Source organism: Ahaetulla prasina, chromosome 1, assembly GCF_028640845.1.
Source record: "Ahaetulla prasina isolate Xishuangbanna chromosome 1, ASM2864084v1, whole genome shotgun sequence".
In the NCBI taxonomy this organism is placed as follows: Eukaryota; Metazoa; Chordata; class Lepidosauria; order Squamata; family Colubridae; genus Ahaetulla; species Ahaetulla prasina.
In genome coordinates, this window is record NC_080539.1 from 119564964 (window position 1) to 119583951 (window position 18988).

Consider the following 18988-nt stretch of genomic DNA (forward strand, 5'->3'; position numbering starts at 1 on the left):
TATATCAGGTAACATATATTTCAGATAACATACATATATAAAATAACATTCAATAACATGACAGAGAAAATATATTCCAGATAAAATGTATTTCAGATAACATTAGAAATAAAAAAAAATACCTCGGATTTCTGAGTTACATCAAATATTAGAGGAGGAATTCCTGGAGAAGTGGCACTCTTCTGAGATGCAAAAGATGTTGTGATTGTGTCTGCAGTGGTTACAGATGGTGTAAACTTTTTTTCTTTAGTTGCGGGAGCTAGCAGACTGGAGAAGATGGTGCTGTTTTCAAGTCGAGACCTCTTGATATCACCGTCTGTGCTGTCCTTGCTCTCTTTCCCACTCATTTCCTGCATGAGAGCTGAATCTGCTCTACTGGGTAACATCAGGGACTGGAGAAGAAGGCTGTTCTCAGCAGAGGCCCGCTTAGATCTAATCCTAGCATCAGTCTCTAAGCTTTGCAATTTTAACTGGACAGATGGAGTTAGATCTTGTGATCTGTCTCTCTTTACTCCCAATCCCACAGTAAATATATTAGGGTCAAATATTTTCTCTAAATTGTCCTCATGAATTGGAGGCATTGCAAAGTGAGGGGCAGGAGACTTTGGAAGCTTCTGCTTTTTCTTTTTCTGAGGTATACAAATAGAACTGTCTAGATTTTTAAGTGTTTCTGTGAACTTGGCCATATCTGAAGGAGAGTCACAAATGCCATCAGTGCTGCTGCCTTCAGAAATATTACAATTACTGCTTTGATTTTCTTGCCAGCTGTTATTTTGTTCAAATTCTTGGTTGTCTTCCAAAATAGTATTAATCACCTTTTGATCTTTATTTTCAAACTGAGAAATCTGGTTTAATTCTGATTTTTGGGGTACTGGATCAGGCTGCGGCAAAGATTTATCATTATTATTGGGAAAATAATGATCTGAGCTCAAGGAAGATGTCTCTTCACTTTCAGGAGATAAGGATGCGGCATTCATACTCCAATTATTTGTTTCTATTTCTTCATTCTGCGCTATAGGTGAAACATTATCTAGGTCTTTGTCCTTGACTAATTCCGTATCAATTTTTGTAAAAATGAAATCATTCACTTCAATACCATCTACTTTGTCATTTTCATTAACTTGACATTTAACAACTTTTCCAAGTTCTTCACTTTTTCTAACATCCTCACATGTAATGTTTGCCTCAATCTTTCCCTGTGCCTTAATGTTTGTGTCTGAAGAGATTTCTTTTACTTTTGTGCCATTTTGCAATGATTTCTGACGATGGTTTCCTTTATTTGTTATTTTGTTAGTCTGTTCACTTTCAGTTTGCTGTCGTCCGAACTTCAACTTTGCTCTGCCAACGAATGTATTTGATACAGAACCTCTTTTTGGAGCAGGAGCATCAGCAGATTGATGTTGATTATTTTGCTTGCTTTCAAACATGGATATTTTATTGGCAATGCTGAAGTTAATTTTAACTTTGTCTGTAGCATCTTGCTCATTTTCCAAATTTTCCAGGCTTTTTGAAGCTTTAAGGTTTAATTCAACATTCTTTGGTTTAGCTGGCCTATAAGAAATAAAGTAATAAAAGGTAATAAAAGTAATAAAATATTTTAATAACATTTACTGGAAGAGGATTTTTCTTCTAAATCTAATTTATGAAACATCTATGTCTATCTCTGTTTAGGAATGATTTCCAAACAAACACATAACAACTTGTACTACATATTGCACTGACATACTTTCTATTAATGATAAATTATAATCTTGTCTTCTAAAAGCAGATTTACTGAATTTAATACGTATAAAAATATACAAAATGGCAGTCTAATAATTTAAAGGAATAATAAAATGAAACTAATTGTGAGTGAGCCTGTGACAAATTTTTCAATACAGCATCAGAAAAAGACATACAAGAAATTTAATTTTTTTAGTCACATAAATTAGCAGAAGAACATTGGTTTCTTAGCAATTTGTTCCTTTCCTTTTAATGTTAAGTCATATGCTTTAGTGCATCAAAAATTACATTTACTATTGGAGGCTTTGGCTGTTTCTTTCTATTGGAGGCTTTGGCTGTTTCTTTCTGTGACCTCATTAAGTCCAAATATGTTCTCCATTTTCACTTGAAAAAGTTCTCTCTCTTTTTTTAAAATCAATTTTTGATCGTATATTTCATTTCTTGATAATGCTCCTGACATGCATGTTTGTGTGCATGTATATGTGTATGCCCCCCCCACACACACACACTATAAGAGAGGAAGGTGAGCATGAGATCTATTTGAGATCTACATGATTTTTTAGAAAGCTACCACAAACTACTGGTATATACACACACAAACATTTGACATTTATTCAAAAATATCTTTCTAACCTTTATTTTGTCCTCTTAAAAACCTTTACATTAACTTATTTCACTTTGTCCTTTAAATACTAAGGCTTGTTAATGAAGCAGAGAATTGAGGATTCAGGTGCTTTTGCATATTGCTATGACTCATTAAATTCATGTATTGTGTATACTTATTTTTTATTATTATTTAATCAAATTTATATACCGCCCTATCTCCCGAAGGACTCAGGGCGGTGTACAGGCATTTAAAAACACATAAATACAATATAAAAAACAATTAAAAAACTTATTCTAAAAAGCCCGTTAATTTAGAATTAAAAATATAGAATAAAACCCAATTTAAAACCGATAATTTAAAATCTAGCTCAGTCCTGCACAGTTAAATAAATATGTTTTAAGCCCGCGGCGGAAGGTCCGGAGGTCCGAAAGCTGACGAAGTCCGGGGTAGTTCATTCCAGAGGTGGGGGCCCCACAGAAGGCCCTTCCTGGGTGTCGCCAGGCGACATTGCAGCGCTGGCGGCACCCTGAGGAGACCCTCTCTGTGAGGCGCGGGTCGGTGAGAGATATTCGGTAGCAGTAGGCGGTCCCGTAAGTAACCCGGCCCAATGCCATGGGCGCTTTAAAGGTGGTCACCAAAACCTTGAAGCGCGAGAAAGCCACAGGTAGCCAGTGCAGCCTGCGCAGGATGGGTGTTATATGGGAGCCACGGGGCTCCATCTATCACCAGCGCAGCCGCATTCTGGACTAACTGCAGCCTCGGATGCCCTTCAAGGAGCCCCATGTAGAGAGCATTGCAGTAATCCAGGCGGGGCGTCACGAGTGCGTGGTGACCGTGCATAGGGCATCCCGGTCCAGAAAGGCGCAACTGGCGTACCAGGCGAACCTGGTAGAACGCTCTCCTGGAGCGGCCGTCAAATGATCTTCTAGAGACAGCCGTTCATCCAGGAGGGCGCCTAAGTTGCGGACCCTTTCCATCGGGGCCAATGACTCGCCACCGATGGTCAGCCGGATTTAGCTGACTGTACCGGGATGCCGGCATCCACAGCCACTCTGTCTTGGAGGATTGAGCTTGAGCCTATTTCTCCCCATCCAGACCCGTCGGCCTCCAGGCACCGGGACAGCACTTGATAACCGTTGGGGTGGTCCGGTGTAGAAAAGTACAGCTGGGTGTCATCCGCATACAGCTGGTACTTCACACGAAACCACTGATGATCTCACCCAGCGGCTTCATGTAGATGTTAAACAGAAGGCGAGAGGATCGATCCTGCGGCACCCACAAGTGAGGCGCCTCGGGGCCGACCTCTGCCCCCGTCAACACCGACTGCGACCGGTCGGAGATAGGAGGAGAACCACCGATAAGCGGTGCCTCCACTCCCAATCCCTCCAACCGGCGCAGCAGGATACCATGGTCGATGGTATCAAGGCCGCTGAGAGGTCTAATAGGACCAGGGCAGAGGAGCAACCCCTATCCTGGCCCTCAGAGATCATCCACCACGTCTCCGTGCTGTAACCGGGCGAAAACCGGACTGGAGCAGGTCTAGATAGACAGTTTCATCCAGGTGCAAGGGAAATTGATATGCCACCATACTCTCTACAACCTTCGCGAGCGGGTTGGAGACCGGACGATAATTACCTAAAACAGCCGGGTCCAGGGACGGCTTCTTAAGGAGGGGCCTCACCACCGCCTCTTTCAAGGCGGCCGGGAAGACACCCTCCACCAAAGAAGCGGTCGTAATCGCCTGGAGCCAGCCTGAATAGAAGAGATAGGCCTGAAGTAGATGAGATATAGAAACTGAATCAAATCACTATATTCATTTACTAATTCAGGTTTTTTTTTAAAAACAAAGCTGAAAATGACCACAGCATCTACAATCTTGCAATGTAATTAATTTTTTCTTTTTTAAAAATAAAAAATGATACCAATGTTTTTATTTTCTGCATAAGAATAAGGAAGCATAATCCTGTTCAAGAATTAATTTGTCAGCAATTTAAATGGAAAATGCTTAAGTCTTTCATACTTGCAATTTTTATAAATTCCTAAAGGAAACATCTTGGAATTAGTGTTAATAAATTCAGTTAGAATGGGACGCCAAATTTGAGGAAACATTTTTGTAAAGAAAATTATAAAAGAACAAGATATCCCTTGAAAGATGTTGAAGCTAAATTTTTGTTCTATTCTAATGGAGCAAAGTGAAGGAAGCCAATTCTCGAACCGTTTAAGGCTCCCAGAATGCAATAGAACACACAGTGCCTTCAGGAGTAATTCATATTCTTTGCTGGAAACTATATCAACGGATGTGTCAGAACTGGAAAGCAATGCAAATTGATCGCAGATGATTGCTCACCTGAGGATCATGAAAAATGACACTAATATCTTCCTGTTAAGTATATTTACATAGAAATACATTCCATTGATTTCAACATAATTTATTTCAAAGTAGGGCTTGGATTTTTCTATCCTAATAATACTTTCTCAGAAGTGCTGCCAGTTTTAGTCCTAAGAAAATATATTCGCAATTCCAAGTGTGTTGTACACATTTAGTTCAATTTCAGCGAACTTAAATTAAATGTAAATGGATTTGTATTTGTATTAATGGCTATATAAAGCATTCAAAGACAAACTTCACAACATGTGTCGACGCAAATAAAACATCCCTCTTTATATTGATAAAGTAATCACATCTCCTGGAAAGCTCCCCATACTTTCTCCAAGGCATTTTTCAGGTTGCACGTATCTACATGCCATGACAATATTTCACCTGGAACTGCTGACTAAACAAGGCTGCTGTGCATGCAAACGCATGTAAAGATAACCTTGGAAAACTTTTGAAGTCTGAAGGTGAGCCTTTCATAGGTCATGGCGACCACAATGCTTTGAAAGGAGGTTTTCTTCACACCAGCATACTTTGTGAAATGTCTCTTTTAATACTTCACACAGCCCTAATTTATGGTGCAATTTTGTAATTAAATGCTAAGAAGTGTCAGTATGTTTAAAGAAGATGATTTTATATATTTCTACATGAAATGTAAATATGGACCAAACTTTTGGATTAATCACTAAAATTTTACATAATAAACTACCAATTTTGAATGAGGCAAAAGAAAAGTGTTAAGCAAATTGGAATATCAGATATATCAATTTGAATTCAAGTAAAAGAAATTGAATTTAGAATGGGATTCAAGGTTATTATTTCTTTTCCAGAAAAATATTTGGCTCTATCAAGGAAGAAATTCAATCACAGAAGAAAAAACAAGAGATGCACATTTTGCTGATTTCTTTCCACTGCATGTTCCAGAAGACTGAGAAAGTATCTAGAATTATATGCTAGCTACAGGACACTGGTATTTATCAGTAGATACAGTTGTTGCTTCTCCATTCTGTTATACTTTCTATGCAAAGAAACCAATTTGGACTGAAGTTTTAATATAATACTTACTATTTTGGATATACTTATTAAGAAGGGTAGCTAGATTTCTCCCTCTTTATATGCTTAACACCAGAGATTAAAGATATTGTACGTCAATTTATATAAAGTATTACTGTAATTATCTTCCCAGGTTCACAGAATGTACAAAACCAAAATTAATTAAGCATATACATTGTAGGGCCAATTTATAATGCTATCATTTCTTTGTATCATGCAAATTCAAATTTTAATTTCTATGTAACATTATACTTACAGGTTTTGTGATCAAAGTTTATAGACAGGCTTCCCATAATTAATTAATTTATCAATTAAATGAGATGATTGCACCTAATCTACTATTGTAGATAACCATATATGATATTGTAGATATCATTTTTTTTTAAAAGAGTAGCTATGCTTCTTCTCTCCTTCCTAAATCAAATTTAACCCGTAATATATTCTACTTCTCAAAATGTGTATGTGGATTCCAATAAAACATCAAGTTTAGTTAGCAAACTTAAGTGAATTTTCAGATGCAAATTAAACCTGGAAGGGAAGGTGGGTGCGTTATTCTCTTACAAATCATACAACTGTACCTGAAAAAATGTCATGGCTTGTCTTATCCTATCTTGAAGAGATTTCATGTAAATTAACATGGCCACAAAAGCTATGTTTTTAAAACATTGGTCTGGGAAGCCACCTCAATTTTCATTTTTCGTCTTTATCAGGAACACTGCTTCAGAACATTTCATAGTCATAAATTTCACTTGAAATTTATCTTTCAAGATAAAACTCCACGTGGCAAAGTTTCATTTGTAATTTATGAACTGAATAGAATAGAATCTGTGCAGTTGCTTGGGCAACCGGTTCACATATTCATGTTTAATTATGTGTAAAATCTGCAAATGAACTGGTACCATTTATGTATAAATTGGCACTAAACACCCTCTCCAAATACAGAATTTTATCAAATCATCTGACACAGAGACAAGTTGTTCTTGAGCCTGAAAAAAAAACTAACTTGTAATTATGGTTTAGAAACCACACAAGGACACTCTGCATTCAAACTATAATATGCTTAATATAAACAAGGTTGTAACTGTCCAAAACTAGATTTCTGTCAACTATTTTAGAAAGTCTGCTATCTTTAACTATTGACAAGATCCAACCAATATCACTGTTCCCCAATATTGTTCTGGTTTTATAAAAAGGAGCTTCACTAGAGCTTGCAGCTGAGACAAAGAGGATAATGGCAATGGGAAGAAAGGCAGAGGAGTTCCAGAGGCAATTGTCTCTTCAGCGGATGGAGGGAAGAGGAAATTTTAGAGAGGGAGACAGTCAGGGAAACATTTAAGAACCATTAACTACTTCTAGTCAGCTCCACACTGTTCATAACTAACCTTTTTATTAAAAGAAACAAAAAACAACTCCAGGAATAAATTTAAATGAATAATAATGGTTAAGACAGCCATTCATTGCAAGAGGCATAAAGAAATTTCTCCTACTCCCCAAAGATTTTCTATAATATCCCAAAGAATAGAATAGAATAGAATTTTATTGGCCAAGTGTGATTGGACACACAAGGAATTTGTCTTGGTGCATATGCTCTCAGTGTACATAAAAGAAAAGATACGTTCATCAAGGTGCTTTTTTCAGGAGGCAACTGGACTTTGTTTTTTCTTTTGAAAATGTTTCGCTTCTCATCCAAGAACTTCTTCAGCTCTGACAGGATAGTGGGGAATGGAAGGACAAAACTTCTTCAAAAGAAAAAACAAGAAACTCTACTTGCTTCCTGAAAAATGCACCTTTGGGACAACCATGACCTGGATGATTGAGAATCTCTACAGAATTTTTCATAATACTTTAGTATACAGGTAGTTTTCAACTTACAATCACAACTGAGCCCAAAGTTTCTGTTGCTAAGCGAAAGAGTTGTTAATTGAGTTTTGCCCAATTTATGACCTTTCTTGCCACAGTTAAGTGAATCCATGCAATTAAGTTAGTAACACAGTTAAGTGAATCTGCCTTCCCCATCGACTTTGCTTGTCAACAGGATGCAAAAGGTGATCACATGGCCCCAGGACACTGCAATCATCATAAACAGAAATCAGTTGCCAAGCACCTGAATTCTGATCACGTGAGCATGGGATGCTGCAATGATCATAAGTGTGAAAAACAGTCATAAGTCACTTTTTTAGTGCTGTTGTTAATTCTGACAGTCACTAAACTAATGGTTGTAAATACGGACTACCTGTATTTAGCAAAATATACTTCTAGCTCCATGCTAGCTGTAATTCCTCCTAATAGAGAAGTCCAAGAACAGAAAATGGAAAGCAGTACTATGAATTAATTAATATGAAACAGTGGACAGGTGAAAGTGAACAAGATGAAAATATTCTAATTGCCATCAGCTATATACAGTTTTAGCAATTATTTGTAATTATAGTGCTGGAGTTTCTTTCTGACAATGGAAGTATATTATACTCATTTATATTTAAACAAGTAGAATCCATCTTATTGAAAGATAGGTGATATGGGTATAATATACATTTAATAAATAAATAATATTTCATTTCATCATATGTAAAACATTAAACTTACAGGCTAACTTTTGTTGTGACTGTTCTGGAAACATCAAGGCATATATTTCTTGGCTTTGCTTCATCCAAATCAGAAGAAATTTGCCTTCCATTGCCTTCCACCTCATCATTTTTATGCTTGTCAGCCTGCAATATAACCCTGCCATCAGAACTTCTGACAGGGTTCAAATCCTGAGACTCTGTCCTCTCTTCAGAAGGTGACGAAGTGCTGCTATTGCTGAAAATGCCTACAGGAGAAACTGCAATGTTTTCATCAGAAGGCAATTCTTCTACTGAAGTACATTTGGATGCTGGATTACCATCCACTATGCCGTCACTCTGTCTTTTGGTGGAAGGGTTTTTTCCAGGACTTTTTATGCCTTTGGGTGATGGAGGACCTGCATCAGACTGATTCTTTTTTAAGGATTTCTTTTTATATGGGGATGAGGCTGGGCTCTGCTGCTTGCACCTCTCAAGCTCTGATTTAGTAAAACCCTTATGATTACTTCCAGGCCGTATGTCATTATTATTTGTAGGAGACATAATCTGTTGACAAGGTCTAACTTTTCTTTCAGAAGTGCTTATTTTTTCTGAAACCATATCAGAAGGAATACCATCAAAACCAGGCTCCTCTTTCACAGTATTTTCACTTGCATTTCTATCCCCATTTGGCACATCACTGGAGCTCTGAGATTTTCTCCTCTTTCCAGATTTCCTAATTGCAGGTTTTTTATCCATTATGTCTGTGTTGCTACAATCGTCGTCTAATGCAACAGCTACTGGTTTATTCAAATTTTGTTGTTCAGTTCTACGAAGAAAAATATCCAGTGTCAATATTTTAGAAGGTTGGCCATGCTCATCTTGCTTAGGTTCCACAAAAAATGGTTGATCTTTTGATTCTGCATATTCTGATTCTGCAAATGTAAGAGGCTCCAGTAATTCCTTGTGATTTAATATGATTTGTTCTAGATTTTCATCAGATAGAGTAGATAAACTTTTAAAGAAATCTGGAGTCGTGTTTGTATCGGTGACAAGTTCGTTCTCTCCTTCCAGTGTCCCAAGTGTAAGATTGCTATCAAATAATGTATTTTTTATTGTTTCATTACTACTATGCCAATCAAGTGACCATTCACTGCCAGAAGAAATTCCTTTAGTGTCCCATTCTGAAACAATGTCATTATATAAAGGTGTCAGATCCCTATTGTAGAGATAATCTTCTGAATTGTGAATAGTATTCTGGGTCTTTGACTGGTTCTGCTCGTAAATCGAATCAGTAAGAGATTCCTCACTCTTAGATAGGTCATTTAGGTCCTCTATTTCTATGGATGCCAATGGGGCTAAATTCTTATGAGGAGATTCAGGCCTTATAATTTTTATACTTGGCTTTGAAGATGTTTCCTGTGTATTCTTGGGATTTTTTCTCCTCCCTGTAGTAAAAAAATGTCCAAACTTTCCCAAAACTGCCTTCTTTTTTAATTCCTTTGAAGACTCTGAAGAGCGGGTTTTAGACTAGAAAAAATGGAAAGAAAGAAAGGAAGTGAGATTATATAATAATGAAAACTTGCTTATGAAATATTTATTTGTTCAAAATAATTAAGAAGCTATATCTGAAGTATTTGTTGAATGCTAGAACCTTCTTTGAAAATGGTGCCTTAACATGTAAAATATCGTATTTTGTAAAATGCATTAAGTGCATTAAGTGAAATCAAAGCACATGGCAAATCAAAGCACATGGCAATCAAAGCACATGGCACATCTAGCAAATTTAAGCAGACTTAAAATAGGCATGGAATAGCTCCGTACTTTAATTGGAGTGCACCAAAAAGTCCAGGGCTGCAAATTATAATGAGAAGTCAGAAAATATCCCACAAGGTAGCAAGGGTAAACCATTTCTGTACAGTTGATTAAAAAAGAACATCCATGTGGACATGTCCTTACAGTTTGCAGAAAAGGACTTCGACTCAAAGCAAACTTTACTTTTTACAATCCAGTTCTTGGTATCAGATTAAATGCCACCCCCTCCCCAGTTTAACAAGCTTACTTCCAAATAAGATGCAGTAGCATTATAGTACTATAGTCTACTTTCTTACTTAAATAGATCTCTAAAACATTGTTCTATTAATAACAAATACCTTTTTGAACTTTCAGCAAAACAAAGGGAAACAGATGATATTTGTATAGTTGTGGCATTCTTAATAAGCATGTTTAGTAGACATTGTTTGGATCATTTTACTGCATGTGGTATTTTGAGGCCATCTTTTATTTTTAAGGTGTATTTGCATTGCTCACTAAGCCACAAATTTTAACCATAAAGGTGTTAGATTTTTGGGCTGTGCAAACTAAGCCCATGTAGTTAGTGGCTTAACACAAAGAAATTAGGCTGAAATTGGGCACGGGTAATTATGTAATCCAACTACAGCCAAACCACTAAGGATAAAAACAAGAACTAGAATAAAATCTATTCCTTCTAAATCACTAAGACTGCTAATGTTCATTTGGTCCTCTGAATTTCTCCATTTCCCCCAATAAAGAATTCCTATCTTACAGTCACAGTACAACACCCCAATTTGGACTGGGTGCCACAACACATTGACCCACAAACAAACCAAATCGGATCGAGGTGGACAGCTATAAAAATTGAATGAATGAATGAATTGGTGGATGGATGAAGGAACTGTGTTTGCGAATCCAACTCTTGGGAATGCACAATTTTGCCTTGATAGAAGCATTCAGATTCCCTGCAACTACAATAGTAGAGCCACCTTCACGTAAACACCAGAACCCCCTTTCTCAAGCTTCCTTAAAAACACCTAAAGTCGCGGAGAAAATAACTCTCCCAAGTTCAAGCCACAGCTAGAGGCTCCACGACTGAGCCAAAGCGGTCATTCGACCCGCTGTCTTCAACCAGCCTCTCCCCGCTCCTTCCAGCCCTGCGCATCTTTCGAGGTGGCCTCGCCTCCGAGGGAGAAACGCGTTGGGCAGGCGCGTCCCCCCACCAGCACAAGCTCACGGCCCTCCACCAGCCTTGCGCTATACTGTACTCGGGGAAGACCGAAGGGCAGATCGCTCTCTCACCTCCCGCCGTAACTTCTCCCTCCCTGACACTGATCGACCTTCCCGACCCTTCCCCATGCCCGCTTCTTTCTCTGCTACTCACTAAGCAGCTCTTCTTCCCACAGTTCCAGGCACGAGTTCGATGGCCGCCTCCAAGCGACCTCCAGTCCGCAGGCAACTCCTGAGAAAAGAGCGCCAAGGCCGGCTCCCAGGAAGGCGCCAACTGCAGAGCAGCCAGCCGCACCCACCCGACGGAGCGAGGCCCGCCTTCCCCTGCGGTATCAGCAGCTGCTGCCGCTCTACCTGGCACAGGTGGGACGGATGGAGGGCGGGCCGAATTCTGGGAAGGGAAAAATGTGGTCCGAGGAAGCTGGCGGGAAAAGGTTATTCGGGTACAGGCGCCTGAAGAGTCAAAGCAAGTGGGTGGGGGAGGACGGTGAGGAGAAATTGGCTTCGGAGTCGCGTTATAAAATGCAGACTACGAAACTGATTATGGAGGACGATTTCTTCCTGCGAAACTTTGCTTCGAGTCTGGGTTTCGGAGCGGTCCCGCAAAGATTCAAAATGAAATCGGCTGACTTCTGGGTCCACCCGAGCTGCAGCATCTCTGTGAAAGTATTTCTTAAGAACGGACAGGCCACTACATTAAAAAAATATATATCAGAAAATCACGAGCCAGTGGGACAGTGAGTTTCTGCTTAATTTTGAGCGTAATCGACAGAGCACCAAATTAAAAATTGCCATTTTATGTATTAATCACAGACGAAAGGATGAGGACAGAGAGGTTTATCATTTAAAAATGTACCTCTATCTCATGATATGTATTCCGCCTGGGTAATTTAAAATCAGTTAAATTAACATTCAGTTTTGTGAGAACCCAGACAATTTTGCTTTAGTCAATAAATCACAAACCACAGCTTAGTGCAGTGCTTCTCAAATAGTGGGGTGCGCCCCCCGGGGGGGCGCAAGGCTCCGTAAAGGGGGGCGCGTTTGACCTCGGCAAACAAGTTTTTTTTAATAATGATACTATTTACAGTCGCGCGGGGGGCGCGAAAAATGTTTTCTTCTTCCTAGGGGGGCATGACAAAATAATTGAGAAGCACTGGCTTAGTGCAATGTGTGAACACAAGTGTGCATGCACAAACTATAAATGTAGCAACATGACACAGAGAACCAATTATTTTAAGGTGCCTTGTAATCAGGCAGAGCTTTCCAGAAGAGAAAAGGGAAGGATGCCAACAAGCATAACAAAACTCACAAAAGATGTTATTCTTAAAAATGCTTCCACAAGCCTGAGCAATCTGAAATACTGCTGGTACACTGCCTATTCTCATCTATTCAGGACAGAAAAACCGCCTTAAGCAAAACTGACACTTCGATGGTATGGTAAAAAGCCAAGATTCTTCTTGCTTTTTTAAAAAAATGGTTATAGGTTATTTAATCAACAACCACATCTGAAGTTAACATGGTTATAAAACAAGACATGGTTAAAACATATATTTCAAAATAAATGTGGAGCGAACAGAGTATGCTCATTAGCTAATAGTGTTTAGGGAGCTGTATTTGGTGAATAGTGAATCTTCATCTTTGTGCCATTCAAGACAATGATCTGGAATAAAATTATTTAGCCCGTATTGATCCTTTCCACAACAATCTGATATATTATACTATAAATACAATTGTAATTTGTAAACAAATTCAAATAACACAGCCACTTGGTTTTTCTGCCTAAGGAAAGATCCTATGCTTTTGCTTATCCAACGCTTTCCATATTACATTACTGTATGCCAGGGGTATCCAAACTTGGCAACTTTAAGACTTGTGAACTTCAACTCCCAGCAAAGCTGGCTGAGGAATTCTGGGAGTTGAAGTCCACAAGTCTTAAAGTTGCCAAGTTTGGACACCCCTGCTGTATGCAATTTAGAGTATACTTCCAGAGAAGAGTCACTTAACAAGGAATACACTATACACTGATTTGTCTAAATTCAGACGATAAGAAACCAAACTTTCATTTTCTAAAAATACCTTACTTTTTTCCCTTAGTTTCTAAATGCAAGTACAATTCGTTAATAGATAGACAGTGTTGTGGAGAAGATACAATACAGTACAATATATGTGCCAGACAGGTTCCACCCCTGCTGATGTGAAATGTGGAAAGGGACATCATATAGTAAAAATTTTAGAGGCAGTATACCAGCTGATTTGCTTTTTCAATACAACACTAGTTTTGCTGATTTAAATAGCTAATAAAGGTAGTGGTTCAGGTGATCACACAACAGAATATGAAAATTAAGGTGTACTATATATAATGCTAACCACTCATTTTTGTTTTTAGCAACAAGCCATTGCATTAAAAAGATAGTAAATGTAAAAAGATGTTCTACAACCAGATGCTGAAGTTCCCTTTTCCTAATTTGTATCAAGTTTCAGAACAGCTCAGCCTAAATAGGGACCTAAATTTTATTTGCCTCCTGTGGCTGGAAACAAGTTTTCAGTAATCCAAAGCTTTTCATGTTATTAAACCCAAGTTCTGAAATATTTCCTAGTAAACATGCCTAGGAATGCTAGCTTAGTCTGGCTTTAAGAAGATATTATTACTTGTCTTTAACTTCAGGTGTGTAAGAGCTGTATTAGTGAGGGCACTAATTATTAAACCAAGCGAGAGTTGATTAGAAATATAAAGCTTCTTGCACGTTTCTATGTATATTTTATTACTTCCACAAGATAATTAGATGCTCCCTTTGGTATATAGGCACATTTCTGATCAGGTGCACACATGTAGTTCCTTATTCTAATTAATGAGCAGCCAACTTCATTTCGTCTCAGAAGATTAAGCACAACTCAGAAGAAATGAAGTTACAATACTTTCTGTACATATCTACATATTTTTTCTTTATTAAAAACTCTAATAAACGTAGAACAACTGCCTAGATTCTCCATAATTTTCTTTCAAGGCAGTTGCATACAGACCTCAAGATTTGTCAGCCCTTTGAGTTAGGCTGATTTAAGAAACATATTGCAGGGATTCCAGAAAAACTAGAATATTTTATTGTTGTAAGGCCAATGTCAACTCTAAAATCCTTTAACTATGTAATTGATTTACTGTACACAGTATTGGTTAGGTTTTTAGACAGTGTCATAAAATCCTCATAAAATGTATAGGAATCCTCATAACTTATTTGAATATAGGGTTCTTTTAAAATTTGCCCTAGAGTCAGTCTTGACTCTGGACAACTGGCTGGACAAGTTCCTGAGTTTCCCTGGTAAGGTTTTTCAGACATGGTTTGCCATTGACTGCTTCCTAGAACTCAGGATGAGTGATTGGCCCAAGGTTACTCAACTGGCTTTGTGCCTTAGGTGTGACTAGAATTCATATCTTAACATAACATAACATAACATAACATAACATCAGAGTTGGAAGGGACCTTGGAGGCCTTCTAGTCCAACCCCCTGCCCAGGCAGGAAACCCTACACCATCTCAGTCAGATGGTTATCCAACATTTTCTTAAAAATTTCCAGTGTTGGAGCATTCACAACTTCTGAAGGCAAGTCGTTCCACTTATTAATTGTTCTAACTGTCAGGAAATTTCTCCTTAGTTCTAAGTTGCTTCTTTCCTTGATCAGTTTCCACCCATTGCTTCTTGTTCTACCCTCAGGTGCTCTGGAGAACAGCCCAACTCCCACTTCTCTGTGGCAGCCCCTGAGATATTGGAACACTGCTATCATGTCTCCCCTGGTCCTTCTTCTTCTAGTTTCTATGATGCCTTAACCACTATACCAACTGGCTCCTTTAGTGAAATAATAAAGGTTTAAACATTCTTCACTGAGCATTCACTATTTTATTGTTATTATCCTTATATATGATATGATTATTTACTTTATTACTTTAGTGAATAGCATCTGTACTCCAACACTCAGGTAAGAAAACACAGTGACATCAGTAATGCAGATAAAACAAGCAAAATGTTTTTTGTAAGATAGTAAATCCTGAAACTCATTTGCAAGGATATTCAGTGTTACACTGTATTAACAACATAAAAAATGTGTGTAGCATATGTAATAGCTTGTATCCAGTACTCATCAAAGTTCTCCACTTATAATATACCTGATTTCACCCAATGCATAGCAGGTGTGCATACCATCTGGGAAACTTATCAGGTTTTGCTCTAACAACCTCATCACTGCCTCTAAGATTTCTGTGATTTTTACAATATGCCAGATCACGCTTGTACATTTCTCTTTATCTTCTGAGTCTGTCCACCCATATCGTTCGGTGAAACTATAATGAGGATCTACAAAGATCCTATCCTTTCCTATCAAAGATTAGCTCAAAATGTGAAAAGTTTGATTTTCCTGAAGTACTATATGTTAGGCAAGCAGAAATGATTGTAACTTTGCATCCTAGTATTTAGGTTTCTAACTGTGGTGAAAGAACAGTTAAGTTCTTATGTTTTAAAGTTCCATTACTTCTTTCTCATAAGCCATTAGTTTGTAGACAATATGCTGTGGTTTTTAATTGAATGATGCCACCACATTTTCATATACTGTACTTTGACAAGAAATTATTTCAACAATTTGAAATAACTGCACATCAAAAATCAAGCTGAAAGATAATCCTGTACAAATGCTTCCCACCAGAGCTTAGCCAGATGCCGAAATTACTATTACGGGCATTTCTAATTCAGAAGATTTTGACAGCAAGGAGAGCAATCATGAACCTGAGACTGATCTGGTTGGTAATCATCAAGAGCAATTGCTCCCACAGTCAGATGATGAGAACCAAGAGCTGAAGTGCCTGCCCAGCCCTCAGGCACACCATACTCTACAGCAAGCAGAGCAAAGGTTCTCTGTGTTCAGTACTTTCTTCCCTAGGAAAGCCATTCCCAGCCCGGACTGGCCCCTGATGTACTTAAAAACTGTTGTTACTCAACAAGACATAGTGGGAACAATTGCCCACTCTGGACTTGGCACCTGAAGTCTTCAAACTCCTGCTTTCCAATTGGTTAATCTGAACCTGGACTGGTTGACAACCTACCTGCAATGCTTATAGCTTTGGATGATGACTGAATAATGTTCCCACTTGCTGCTTTCGGCTCTTGCTATGTGGAACTTGTTGCAGGCAAGCTCAGGCATAGCTGAAATATGTATGCTTTTGCATACAAGTTCTGCTGCCATTGTCTATACTTGCTTTAACCAGAAGTAAAGTCTTAGCAAGGTAGCTCCTGTGATTGGCCTGTATATCTGCTTACTCTGGATATCTAGTGAAATCTAGTGAAAAGCCAACTCTTTTCCTTTTATGCCAGCCAGTGAATTTTGTGAACCAATTAATTACATCCATTTTTTTCAAATATTTTGTGCTTTTTTTACTCCCTAAATGGGTTAGGATTGGGGTATAGTTATCTTGGTAAATGTAGGTACTCAATCCATAATCAAGGATTTTGGAACCAATTTTACATCCATGGCACGTAAAAAAAGGTTGGACATGAGATTTTAACACTAGCAGCAGGCAAAAAAAGGAATGAAAGTTAAAAAAAAAAAGGAACAAGATTTATTTAAAGTCAAAATAAATCTTACCACTTTTCTGGTTAACTTTGGGAAGGTGTCAATAATATCCCCCTCTACTCTATAGATCCCATTGTTTTGAACAAGTTTTATTCAGTCTCCAATATTTCCTTTTTAAGGAAGTTGTTGAGATGGTTACTGTAAGCATCAGAGAACCCTAGAGGAAGCAGATTACTTGAACCCTTTGTAGCCATATTTCAGGCCCAGACATGGGATTGAAAAGGCAATGACTGTTGTTGTGTATGGCTCTAGTGGAATAGGGATAGTACATTCATCGTTGGTCTTCTTGACCTCTCAACCACTGATGGTATCTTTCTGGAATAACTTCAGAGGTTGGGAGTTGGCACAATTTTGTATCAGTATTAGTTTCTTCCAAGGTAGAATCCTTTGTGGTCCCTGAGTTGGGTTGTTTGCTTGCAGACATTTCATTACCAGACTAGGTAACGTCTTCAGTAACAAGATTGGTTTCAGTCAGAGTTGATAGGGATCGAACCGATACCCATTTTTCTACAGGATACTTGGTGCTCTCCATATTCCTATTTAACTTTAACATTTAACCACTGGGTGAAGTCATTCAATGGCATCATCAGTATGCTGACGATTACCAGTTGTGCATCTCTGGCCAATGTTGTTGTGGACATTCTGTCCTGCAGGCTGTCAGGTTCTGTAATGGGAAAAAGCAGGCTTATTCCTTTGCTTTTCAAGTTGCAGTGGCTCCTAATAAGGCTCTGATCACAATGCAAAGTGTTGTTTGTCATTGTAAAGCCCTCCATGGCCTGGATCTAGGTTATTTGAGAGGCTGCTTTTCTCCTATTCTCTCCACCTGCCCCATGAGGTCTGGTAGGAGGAGTATATTTCAGGTTCACCTACTAAAGAATGTCATCAAGTGGGACTCAGGAAGTTATCTTTTGTATCACTGCACTTGCCCTCTTAGAACATCATCCCACCCCAAATTTGGCTGGCCCCGATCCTGTTAGTTTTCAAAGGGTCTTAAAACTAGGCTGCTTTTTCAGGTATCAAGGTCAGGCAGGTATTATTTATTATTGTTTGTTTATCTTTGGTTAACCTTATTTTCTTTTGTTATGTTTATATCTTTACTTTTTATTGTTAAACTGATGTTTTACTGTGTTCACCACCCACTGAAATCACTGACCACTAATGTGTCAACTGTGTTCACTCCCCTATGCCCCACCATCAATAGAACAAATAAATAGGTTGACTAATAACTGGTAAAGGTTTATGACTACTTTTCCTAACTATCTCACCCATAGGACAAGGCTGACAAAAAGCACTCATCTCTTAACTGATACCTAGTAACCTAGCCCAATCTAATTGGGTCATTTCAAAGCTCATATTTGGTATTACAGTACCATTTTCTATAAAAGAATGATTTTCCCAAAAGACTTGCCCCTAGCTTCATTCTTTTTCTGTCTATTTATTTCTACTTCAATGTGTTTCAGACAGTTTTCAGTCTATAATTTGTTTTTTGTTTGATGTGCACAAGACTGGAGGTCCCATACAATGAAGAGTACAAAAGCATTTTTTTCCATAATATACACTTCATATCACTTTAATTTTTCTATTCCTCCAACAATTTGGGCACCAGATATTTTAATTTAAAGTAACTAATTTTACAATAACTTTGTCAATTAGGTTCATCTTTATTACCGTAGGAATAAATCACTGCCAGTATCTATGTTACTGCTTAATGTATGCTGACAAACTTTCTAGTTCTAGTTCTCTTAAAGAATACTTAATTTCTTCAACTTCAGGGATGAGAAATCCACAATATCACCTTTTTTCAACTTAGGAGACACAACTTTTGTCATTTTCAATTTGTTTTGATAGGATTTACTCCACAATGGTCAGCCTTCTTTTCCACAGAATGAAGAACTTCTACCAATTTTCTTCTTTGCCTACTGTTTTGCCTTTTCTCTTTTTGATAGGATTTACTCCACAATGGTCAGCCTTCTTTTCCACAGAATGAAGAACTTCTACCAATTTTCTTCTTTGCCTACTGTTTTGCCTTTTCTCTTTTTGATAGGATTTACTCCA

The 18988-nt window shown here is 38.1% G+C and overlaps 1 protein-coding gene across 1 annotated transcript in view; it reads right to left on the minus strand.

Annotated features, from left to right (window-relative positions):
* Positions 1 to 18988, minus strand: part of CRYBG1 (crystallin beta-gamma domain containing 1) — a 154156-nt gene that overhangs the window by 41790 nt on the left and 93378 nt on the right. Inside the window, exons 3-4 of the mRNA XM_058174462.1 lie at positions 8340 to 9826; positions 123 to 1551 (exon numbers count right to left, since the gene is read on the minus strand). Coding sequence (XP_058030445.1) covers positions 123 to 1551; positions 8340 to 9826 — 2916 coding nt within the window. The remainder of the gene's footprint in view (positions 1 to 122; positions 1552 to 8339; positions 9827 to 18988) is intronic.